The 12,292-nt window shown below is 34.7% G+C and overlaps 1 protein-coding gene across 2 annotated transcripts in view; it reads left to right on the top strand.

The window, feature by feature from the left end:
- LOC110035555 (vacuolar cation/proton exchanger 3-like) overlaps positions 1-6,298 on the top strand; it is a 23,903-nt gene extending 17,605 nt beyond the window's left edge. For both annotated transcript variants that reach the window (XM_020739802.1, XM_020739801.1), the window contains exons 8-12: positions 3,435-3,551; positions 3,626-3,679; positions 4,566-4,682; positions 5,053-5,146; positions 6,162-6,298. In XM_020739802.1, the coding sequence (XP_020595461.1) occupies positions 3,435-3,551; positions 3,626-3,679; positions 4,566-4,682; positions 5,053-5,146; positions 6,162-6,172 (393 nt within the window). In that variant the 3' untranslated portion in view covers positions 6,173-6,298. The remainder of the gene's footprint in view (positions 1-3,434; positions 3,552-3,625; positions 3,680-4,565; positions 4,683-5,052; positions 5,147-6,161) is intronic.
- Positions 6,299-12,292: the final 5,994 nt, after the last annotated feature.

The raw sequence follows: 12,292 nt of genomic DNA, 5'->3' as shown, positions 1-12,292 counted from the left end.
GCGTCGACCATCTGATGATCCAATTAGGAGAGTAGATGTTTTAGATTCGACTTATGTTAAGAAAGGCAGAGGTAGACCTAAAAAGACTTGGGCTTCTTGTATAAAAAATAATCTTAATTTATTAGAACTAAATGAAAATATGACACTAAATAGGACGCAATGAAGAAAAAGGATTTATGTAGCCGACTCCATGTAGTGGGATTAAGGCTTTGTTGTTGTTGTTGTTGTTGTTGTAACTCTAGAGACAGAGTTGTAACTATGGGTCATCAAATTATTAAAAGGTGTGAACACTTTAGATATCTCGGGTCTATTGTTCAAAGTGATGGTGATATAGATGGGGATGTTATTAGTATAATTCAAGTTGGTTGGTTGAAGTGGAGGAATGCTTCAAGCCTATTGTGTGATAGAAAAGTATTGCTTAGACTGGAAGGAAAATTTTATAAGATAGTGGTGAGACCTGTAAAGCTCTATCGCACTGAATGTTGGCCTTCAAAAGAGAAGCATAAAATTAAGTTAAGTGTTGCTGAGATGAGAATGCTTAGTTGGATGAGTGACTTTGCACTTAGATAGAAAATGCGAAATGAATATATTCGTGATAGGATTGGTGTAGCTCCAGTGGCGAACAAATTTAGAGAGTGTTGTCTTAGATGGTTTGGTCACATTAAACGTCGACCATCTGATAATCTGCTTAGGAGAGTAGATGTTTTATATTCAACTTATGTTAAGAAAGAAAGAGGTAGACCTAGAAAGACTTGGGCATGTTGTATACAAATGAACTTAATTTTTTAGAATTAAATGAAAATATGGCACTCAATAGGACACAATGGAGAAAAAGGATTCATGTCGCCGACCCCACTTAGTCGGACGAAGGTTTGTTGTTGTTGTTATTGTATGAACTATGAACATTTTAGTGGCCATATACCATTATAATTCCATCTGAAGAATCTTTCAACCAAACTTTACCTAAATGATATAGTATGCTTTGGTCTTTTACATTTTTTTGCCGAAGCCATTCCAGTTCTTGAATGCCTTCAAAATAAGGATGATTAATTTGTGGGTGTTTCAGGGGAACACAATGAAGTATTTACAAAAATTTAAAAAAAAAAGAGTAAAAAAAAATTCTTTCAAAAAATTTTAAAAAATAAGGCTATTTAAACTTAAAAAAAAAAAAATTTTAAAAATAAGGCTATTTAAACTTGTTTTTTTTTTTTGTATTTTGCTTGGGTCTAACCTTTTTGATAATCATTAAAAGGTGTTCTAATATGGAAGTATAAATATGAACTATGCACCTCTTTTGTTTCATTTTTTTCCCTCCCATGTCCTCCCTCCCTCTCTCCCTGCTAATATGTGTTACCTATGAAGTACAAACACTTCTAAATGTCTTCTTTTTTCATGTTGTACATGCATCCGACACTGTTAGAATTGTCTCCAAGGTAATTTAGGCTAAAATTTGTGTTTGATGTTGCTCAACACACAAAGCCATGAAAGGATGTGCCATGAAATGCGCGGAATGTCAAAGTAAACTATGTTACTCATGCCCAGGTGAATTAGTCTCTCTTGCTTGTTTGCCTACAAGCCCTAGCCATCCCTCACGCTTTCTTCCATGAGCGAGCTGATGCATCAAAAGCATCTTCTCTCTTCTTTCACAAGCAAGGCACAACTTTGAAATGCATTGTCTGTTCACATCTTATCCATTAACATGGCGAAATGACTTTGACGAGTATCTTCAATAGAGATAGGAGGTCGCAAGTGAAGCCTTTGATCGTCTTATTCTTTGCTTTTTAGTGAGCCATTAATAAATTCCAAATATTGCTAGCTTTATGCATGCCACGTATCTCTTTTGGTTGGTGTCTTTTATTTTGTTTAGTTGACGTCTTATCTACATTTTGCATGAATTGGCATTTGTATGCCCTAACCTTCCTTTTTTCACCTAGCCAGGTTTGATTGACACAATGTAACTTTTGGAAACTCCGCTTACTTACACTTATATAGTCATATTTTGTTTGATTATTAGAAAATGGGCATTGAATTGTTTTTTGGAGGTTTTCTGATATATTGTAAGCAATATTGATGTTAACTAAGTTTGTTATAATTGAAAATGATTAATGAATGCTAACCAATCTTACACATGGATTTATGAGTGAGTGAAGAATTTGAGCGTAGATAACCAAAATGTCAAAGATGGCTTTAATGACTTAGAAAGCCTTTTGTCTTTCCTCACTTTTCTCTCACATAGGATTTAGAAAGTTAGGTTTTTTGAGAGACAAATAGGTGGCTAGGGTTAAAAAATAATGCTTTTAGAGTTTCACAATTGTTGCATTAGCCTCCCTTAATCTGATAAGTCATTTCTTTATATTACTTGATTGTAGATTCAAATTTTATTAGTAAATATATTAATATTTTAAAATCCTTAGTTTCCTTCTATTCAATACTTTAAATTGCTGCCATTAATACCACTAATTACTCTCATAACATTGAGATTCCATTTTCTTAAAATATTTTCTATAGTTAACATTGTGGATACCTGTTAAACTTAATGGAGACATGCAAAAAGGCTTTCAGAGGTCCGTTCAAAGTTAGTTGAGATTTGATAATATTCATCTTCTCCAAGGGTCCAATCAAAACATTTTTAACATAACAATAATGCCTACGCAAAAGTTTGTCCTCCCATTAACTATGTGGAGATTCACGAAGGCTTATGGATCCCCTTAAACTAAGTTTTTTTTTTTTTTTTTTTTTTTTTTTTTTTTTTTTTTTGTGTGAAAACTTACGGCTTATATTTGGAAAATATAATTTAGCTTTTTTTTCTTAAGCAATTTATACTGTATTTTTTAAAAATACTTTGGCTTGAAAATAATTTTATGTACTGTATTTTAAAAGTAATTTAGCTTGAAAAAAAATTTTAATTAAATGTAAAAGGTAATAATTTTTTAAATTATTTTTCATATTAGCATGTTTGCTTGTGATCTTCGAGATTCTTCTCTTGTGACTCATATATTGACAAGGTAAAAAATATTTCTATCCTAAAGCTTAGTTCTCATATTTTGGCTAAGGGGTTTAATGCTTAAACTTGTTTTTCTAAACATCTCAATTAAACTAACACAACAAATATCTTAGTGTAGTTTTATTATCAAAATCTATTATGAAGCAGGGCTGATGGGCTCAGCATATGTATTCTTTAATGCATGTCTCCTTAGCAGCTTATCCTCCCTAATTTCTTTGGACTTGAATATTTTTTGCTTAATCTGTCAGTTATTGTACATTTAAGCTTTTTTCTTACATACTCGGTTCTCAAATTATATATTCACAAAAAGCTTAATATAGAGTCCCTCCACCTCCTAGTTGGAGTAATTTGTTTATGCTTATTAGACTGGTCATCAATAAATTTAAACTGTTCTCTTATAAATCTAAAGGTTCCTTAGTTTCTCTAACAGGGTGCTTCTGAAGCTATGAACATGCCTGTGGCTTTTATCAGTGTCATTTTGCTTCCTATTGTTGGAAATGCTGCTGAACATGCAAGTGCCATCATGTTTGCCATGAAGGATAAACTTGTTAGTGCTCGAGTGTATTTATGCTATTAATTAAATACTGTTTCATTTTTCATGACACTTTTCTTTTTTTACAGGATATTTCATTAGGCGTTGCCATTGGATCATCTACACAAATATCAATGTTTTTGGTATTACTTTGAAAATTATTTTTACCCTTTTCTTTTTGGATTTGCAGTGTTCCTTTACTTTACAGTGTTTGGTATTAAGGAGTGTGGTGTTTTGCTGCTTGGGGGGTGGTTCCACTCTGAAATCTTTCAACAATATTTCTTCATTTCTCCATTTTGTAATTTTTTTTTTTTTTACTTTACACCATTTTGTTTTTAAGTAATTAACCTGTTCTATAGGCTTGAACTCATCACTAAGCTGCTAGATATCGTAAGTTGAGGGCATCAGAAATGATTATATGTTGCGAGCGCTATTTGAGGCTCTTTATCCCTCTGTTTCGTATTCGGCTGGCTAAAGGGAATTTTCTGTCTCTTGTTAAAGAGAAACACATCTATTTTCCTCAAGGATCTACAACATTTTTTTTTTCGGCGTCAATGCGCTCTATTTGTAGTTGTGTGATTTTGAGAGTGGGATGGAAGTTTTTTTATTTCATATGCATGACTGATCACTTTAATTGGAAATAATGTAAAGCACAATAAAAAATAAATTGTATGTTGCAAGTGCTTTGCCTTAATTTTTTTAAAATCATGCTTAATTTTATAATATGGATTTTACTTGTGAGATTTTGTTGAGTCTATTTATTTTAATTGCCTAGATTCAAGAGATGTCTCCCTGAAAGCGAAGAATCTACACCAGGCTTTTTAGCTCCTTTTGTTCCCTTTCCTCGTTAATTATCATCATGCGCCTGTTCTCATTATAAATTTCTCTTTTGATGAAGGGAGGTTTTTTCAGATTTTTTTTATGTCAACTAGTATACTGAATGACTTGGGAACTGAACATAGTTTCTGGTTGAAACTGCTATTAAAAAAAAAGGAAAATACTGATGACTTTTGTGACTGATAATTGTAGATTCCATTCTGTGTGGTCATTGGCTGGATGATGGGAGAGAGGATGGATTTGAATTTTCAGCTATTTGAGACGGCAACTCTCTTTATCACAGTTCTTGTTGTTGCTTTTATGCTTCAGGTATGCATGCATAAGTAGATAAGAGTTGATATCAACATGAAGACCATTTTGGTTAATTTGCACCGCCAGTTAAGATTTCATATGATTTTTAGTTTTATTTATCTTTTAACTAGCATACATTTTCCCCAGCAAGCTGGAACAATCTGACCTACATTGTCGAGGTTTTTTGTCCTCTAGGATAGAAGTGCATGCATATCTTTCACTTATTTATTGGTGATTGACTAATTATTTGACTTTAGAATCTCTTTTAATAATAATGGTTCTCGATGCGAGCATAGGGTTATAATATAATAGGATATTTTATTTTTGAAAAGGTTGTGAAGCTCTAACATTACCTATCAATTTCCTTGTTTTCTTTTTTCTTCTCCAGGATGGCACTGCTAACTACTTCAAGGGGCTGATGCTTATCTTGTGCTATCTCATTGTTGCTGCCAGTTTCTTTGTACATGTTGATCCTGCTGTCAGTAAGTCATGAAAATAGTTTATTTAAGCATAATTTTAAGTTCAATATTTGAGATCTCTGGACTAGGACCACATTTTAATTACAAGTAATTTTTGTTGCATGCATTTAAACCACTTAGAAACCATTTTTTCTCAATGCTTCTGCATCTAATGATTTGATTTTAGTATCGAGGCTCTTAATAGTGGTTTGTAAGTAGGTGCAAGGTAAATCACGTGCTAGACAAATAGGGGAAATATTTACGTACGTAATACGCACGCAACTCTGCGTGTGTGCTCCATTAACCCCACAATACCCCCACAATAACCTATGAATAACATCGAAATAGAACTCGTGAAGGTTATTGGAAGGTTATTAAGGTTATAGGTTATTAGAATTAATACCTCAATAACCTCCCAATAATCCCCTAATAACCGTGAAACGAAGGTTATTGCGCACGCAGCTTTGCTTGCGTATTACGTGCGCAAATATTTCTCGACGAATAGACCGTAGTTACTGGTTTATGTGAAGTGTAGTGTTGATGCAATGGGAACCACTGGTTGGGAAGACTCATCCTTTTCTCTCTCCAAACTAAAAACGTAACTTAGGAAACCACATTAGCATTATTATAATTACAACTATTTTGGTGCGGCATATGTTAGCAAAAGATGTACAAGATAAGGAATTTAAGGAAAGACCAAACCTTCTTTCCCTCACCAGTGAATCTGAAGCTTGCGGAGAGTGCAAAAATTATGCATAAAAACATTGTATCCAGTGCATGGAACTCCACTAATGTATGTCGGATTAATGTTATGCATGACTTTGCCAAATGAATGAGATTACACGATTTCATTCTGGTTTGCAGATGCTGGGCCTGCTCTTTAAGAATAAAATTAGTTTGTTGGTTATAAAATTATGCATGGTGCCTAAAGTGTAGATTCTGGTTTGCACCATTGTTGTCTCTTTTATGAAAGAATTTTCCACTTAAAATAGCTTGCTATGATTGTTTGACCCAAATTAACTGTTGGTTTTATCTACAGATGATGATTAGAAAGCTATGTGGAAGCATTTTTCAATGGAAAATAGCCAAAATGGTGTTGTGTGCATCGTTGGATAATTCTTGACTTTTATTGGGATCCGAGGTTTGTCTGATACCTCATACAAGTTTTGTACTGCAGAGTTTGAATTTAGGCTTCTGCAAAAGAACTGAAGCAGAGATGACCAAGGATCACAAGGTGTACTCAAAATATACTTGAGAATATAAAATGAACTCTTTTTTTTTTTTCAAGTATATTTTACTATATGCGCAGCTCAGTTTGTATTAGTGAAAAGCCGTTGATGGAAGCAAGTTTTGACAAATCTAGCTCCATGTCTTTGGGTATTACAATGTCAGAAATTATTTTCCTTGACCAGGATTATATTTCGCTTGAGTAGGTTTAATAACGTCAAATCGGCAATTACCTATTATGCTCATGCAACTTACAGCCCGTTTGTGGCAGTTTATTTGGTGCGGTGTATTCTAAAAATGCTGGATGAGGTATTTGAAAACTGAGGCACAGTAGCGTTGCTTAACAAGTATGTTAAAAATGGGTTGTGGCCTACGTTTCTTCGCGAACCTATTACTCTTTTGCCCCTCTCACCGCTCCCCTCTTACCACTGCCCACTCTCTCACGTTTTTTCTCCTCTAGGTCATGCCTCTCGATCGCTTTTCTCTCGCGCCTCTTTCGATGACAACGAGTTACCTTTATCCTCTCCATCTTCCCTCCGATCTTTGGTGGCAAGGGGTTGCCTCTCTCCTCTCTCTCTTCCCTCCAATCTTCGGCTCTGTCTGTTTATTGCGCTCTCCGTCCTCCCACGGTATCTCCTATTTTTTTCGATTAAATGACTTTCTCTTTGCTATTTGTGGCTTTCTCATTTGCGGTTTGAAGTGAGAATTTGGATTTTGCTATTTATGGCTTTCTCATTTGCAATTGAAGTGAGAATTTGGATTTTGTGATTTTTGGCTTTCTCTTTTATGATTTGGAATTTGGATTTTGCGATTTTTTTTGCTAAATATGATATGGAATGGGGTTCTATCATTACCTATGGTATTTGATTGTGAATTTACAAAATGGGTGAGAGGGGGTGCTTGATTTGTTGATAGTAATGTTTCTGGTACCCTCTATGTGGTAACCTCAAATGAAAAATATGGAATGTGGTTTTATCTATACCTTAGATGTTTGAGTGAGAATTTGAGAAATGGCTGAAAGATGGTGTTTGATTTGTTGATAGCAATGTTTTGGGTGCCCTATATGTAACCACATCAAATGATAAAATTGGGAAGGAGTTTTATCTTTACCTTTAATGCTTGAAAAAAAATTTGAAAAATGGTTGAAAAGGGGTGTTTGATTTGTTGATAGTGATGTTTTGGGTGCCCTTATGGAATTGCATTAAATAAAAAATATGGAGTGTGGTTTTATTTTTACCTTTGACGTTTGCCAAAGAATTTGAAAAAATGTTGAAAGAGAGCGATTTATTTGATGATAGCAATGTTGTGGATGTGGAGCTAGTGGTGTATGTTGCTTTTTGTGTCGAGGTGGTAGTTGGTGTGTGGTTGTATTTGTATTAGAGGATGTGTTAGTGGATGTGTGGAGGTGGTGATTGGTGTTTGGTTGTGTTTGTGTTAGAGGATGTGTTGGTGAATGTGTGGTGGTAGTGGTGTTGCAAAGGTGGTGGTTGGTGTGCGATTATGTTTGTGTTAGAGGAAGTGTTGATGTATGCATGGAGGTGGTGGTGTTGTGGATGTGATGGTTGGTATGTGGTTGTGTTTGTGTGGAGGTGTTGGTGTATGGTTGTGTTGGTGTGGAGGTGTTGGTGTGGATGCATTGGTGTGTGGAGGTGATTCTGTGTGAAGGTGGTGACAATGATGATGTGTAGGTGTAGTGTGGTGTGGATGGGTGTATGGTTGTGTTGGTGTGGAGGTGTTGGTGTGTGGAGGTGATTGTGTGTGAAGGTGGTGACAATGGTGATGTGTAGGTGTAGTGTGGTTTGGATGCACATTGGTGATGATATTATGACATTCCTATTTTTCTTTGAGTTGTGATATTGTAGCATTCCTATTTAGGTTAATTTTATTTTTCATGTTAGTAATATAATGGTTAAGACAAAAAGATGCAAAACATCAATGGTTAAGACAATTTAAAATATTAATTAAATAATTAAGCATAATTAAGAACATACCAAGTTAAAACATAAATTAAGTAATTGAACACTAAGATTAAAGTATGAGTTAAGGAGCGCTTATGATTTCTTTCAAGTGATCATAAACACACTTATCTTCATAACAAAATGAATCACAAACCAACTTTAGAAGTATCATCAAAGTTAAGATTCAGTAGAATCTTAAATCTCAAGACAAAGTGGGCTAAGCTAAAGTAACAAAGTTATAAAAATACTCTCCTTCAAATAACACTCAATAAATAATAAATGAACCAATATGATAAGCTATAAGGATGAGAACCCAATTAAAAGATGAAACTAAAATATGTAAGTCATCAAAACTTAAAGTAAACCCTAAAATTCACTAAGATTTAAATTGAAACTAAATTGAATTAACCCCTGATCTGCTGAAAAATCCTTGGATGAGGTAACCCGTGATAACTAGCAAGGATTCCTATGGTTAATTGTGACTAAGCCGACCACAAACCCTAATGATTCTATAATGATGTAATCATGAGATCTAGATTGTTTGTCATAAAATAAAAATCAAACCAATTAAAGACAATCCTAGTTAGAATCAAACAAAAGTCCAATAAAGATAAAAAAAATCATCAAACCACAAAATTTGAAAGATATTAAAACATAAAATAAACCTCTGAACAGACATAATTGAGTGCAACTTGAACAATAATAATAACCAACCTCTGGATCTACGAAGTTCTCTTGGAAGATGCAACACATGGTTACTGACAATAATCTTTTGGTTAAGGTAGGCTAACCACCTCTCTTGACTAAGTAGATCCAAAACCAATAGCTTTGGGACCGTTAAAAGCTATGAGCATCTTGACCAGGTTATCTGACACGCCTAAAAATGTGTTATTTTTTATATATATTTTATACTCATTTTTAATGATATTACACTTTAAAGAAATGTATTTTGCGTGTTTTTGATTTTAGGTACAAGAGATAGAGTTTTGGAGAATGATGAGTGAAAATGAAGAAAAATAGGGTCAAATGAAGCAAAGGAGCACAAAGTGAACTGGCGCCTATGAGCCATCTTCTGGCGCATAAGCACCAAACCCTGTATGTGAAAACAGAGAGCCTGATGCCATGGCGTCAGGATTGGCGCCTAGGTGCACACAATTATTTCATGTTTCTAGAAAGCTGACGCCTAGGCGCCAGAATTTGTTTTTTTAATACAATGTATTTGGACGAATTTTGGAGCATCTGAAGTGACTTTTGGGGATTTCGAGGGTTATATTAAAAAGAGAGATTTCCATGTGTTGGACTCTCTTAGTTTGTGTGTGTTGGTGTCTCTTGAAGGGGCCTGTGTGTTTGGTGTAATCCCAAAGGGAGAAGAGAGATTGAGGCTTGGTGTCTCTTCGTATAGGAAGTGTCTTTTGGAGTATTAGTGACTTCAGACCTTGGATAGAAGTGTAAGGGATTACTATGTGCAGTGTAAGGAGGGTGTGAATCTTCTATAAAGATAAGTCTTGCACACTTATTGTATTTGCTTTGAATTATTACAATATAGTTGTGTGATTTCAATGTCATTTGCAATGAATAATCCATGTAACTTCCCCCACACTGAGTGAGTGGTTTTTCTTACTCTTTCCTCTTATGATGAAGTAGTGGCATGTGTAGGCAAACTTTTTTTATGATTTAATAATTTCAAATTTTATGTGATGATTAATATCTTTGTTTCTTCATTGACATAACATACTAGTCATAAGTTATCTTAAAATCTGTTGTAAGCTGAGACTAAGTCTCGGAAGAGGAAGAGCAGTGGCTTCATAACTTGAGTGCACTCACATTATGGTGAAGTAGTTCAGGCAGTAGTTCAGGCGACGATGCAACTTTTAAAGGAAATATACTTCATAATATGTTTCTATTAGAAGCTTCTAGGTGAAAATTGATGCAAGTGAATTGGCTCCCTACCGTTAGTTGTAAGGCTTACCACCTCCGCATCTCGGCTAGTTGTGTAAACTTAATAGAATACTAAACGTATCTATACACTCGGAAGAAGGTAGGTAGACTTATATTTCTTGTTGGCACAAAAATTTGTACATAATTCTATCAATTCTTCTACTACTTATGCCACTATATTCATTTCAAGAGGAAAGAGATTTTGATTATATAAGAACTTTCCAAAATTTAACCAGCCTCTGTATATTAGGTTTTTATTTAATTTAGTTAAATTTAATTTTATAGTAAGTAATTTTAGAGTAAAGTAGTGAATTTAGGAAAATCAAACTTTTCAGAAATTTCAGGCTAAGACGAGTTATTGTAGACTATAACTTTTACTAAAGTCGTTACAAATTAACACATTTCCCCGTGAGATCGATACCCAGGATTTTTGAAAGAAAGCTCTATATTACTTGAACAATACGTGCACTAGTGTGAAACCTATAGTGTGTAAATTATAAATCAATTTCTAAACTTTAATATATCCATTTTGCACACTAGCCGCTTAATTAAACTGAGTCAAGTTTTTTTCCAGAAAACTAGAGAATTGCGTAATTGCGGGGCATGCCAAGTTTTTGGCGTCGTTACCTGAAAAAAATAGTTGATTTGACTTCAGTAAAATTTTAGTCAAACTAATTAGAATTAGACTTGAAAATTTGTAGTGTTATTTATTTGTTTAAGTGACTGTTTGTGTCAAATTTTTATTTAAAAACTATATATATATATTTAAAGAGAACTTCTATATATATTTATGTTGTAAAGGAGCTAAAACCGCTCCAAATTCATTAAAAACCAAAAGGGAGGGATACAGAACTAAGGGAAAACCCTCACCAAAACACCCTGCTAACAAGATAACAACCTAATGAAAGGAAGGACCATAACATAACCCTTCAAAAGGAAAGCTAAAGGTGGAGTCACATGTTTGTTGATAAGAATCTGCTCATAATGGAGCCCAATTCTTGCCAGCCAATTAGTTGGTTTGTTGCATTCCCATGGAGTATGAGAATAGATGATGTTGATATCTGATCCCATCCTAAGAATAAGGTTAGCCCAGTACACTAAATACCAAGGACAAATCTATCAGACCAGTTAGAATATTGATCAAAATCTGAGAATCAGATTCAACAAGGATATGCCCAAAACCACATTTCTTAGCAATAAATCCCAGTACACAGCTTAAGTTTCAGCCTCCAATGGATCCAAAACCCAGGCAGGAGAGTGAAAGAAGAGCAAACTTTTACCATTACAATCTGTAAATACCCCCCCCGCCCCCCCCCCCATGCCAGCATGAAGGGCTAAGAAACTATCATCAGCATTCAATTTAACCCAGCCAGCTGGAGAGGACTTCCAATGGATCAATGACAATTTAGGAACCTTAGGTGTATGGTAAACTGGTTGAGAGTAAATATCAGGGAATTTCTTATACTTGGAAAGCTTATAAAGGTACACTAAGCAATTATTAGCAACCCAGTAGCATCCAACCAAATTCCATCAAACTTAGTATTGTCTCTAGCCATCCACACAAACTAAACAATGACATAAGGCACTGGGAATAATTGATGATCCAGCCAATGTTTCCAACAATGAAAGAAATTACCCCAAGAGAGTTGTAAGGTAGAGCTTCAATCTGGATAAAATGCACTTCCAAACCCTTTGAATAAATGCACAGTTCAAGAAAAGATGATTCAATACTCCTCATTTCTCCAAAACACACAACATGAGGGACCCCTCAACCCTTTCAATTTCAAGATGTCATCAGTTGGGAGCAGTTTGCAGAATTACCTCCAGCAAAAAAAAGACATTGAAGGGGATAGAAAGGTACTTCAAATCCTAGAGCCCTAACTTACTTCCTGCAGAGGGAAACTAGTATTGAAGATGAAAGCCGACAAGGTTTGAGATTGGTTCTTCTTAACAACAATTATGTCTTTCTTAGAGGGGTCAATTGGGATCTTCATGATTTTGGTGAGCTGGGTAGAGTCTAAAATGTTATGCAGTCTGTAAGTTCCAT

This window comes from Phalaenopsis equestris, unplaced genomic scaffold (genome assembly GCF_001263595.1).
Source record: "Phalaenopsis equestris unplaced genomic scaffold, ASM126359v1 Scaffold198114, whole genome shotgun sequence".
In the NCBI taxonomy this organism is placed as follows: Eukaryota; Viridiplantae; Streptophyta; class Magnoliopsida; order Asparagales; family Orchidaceae; genus Phalaenopsis; species Phalaenopsis equestris.
This window is presented reverse-complemented; position numbering and strand designations above follow the sequence as displayed.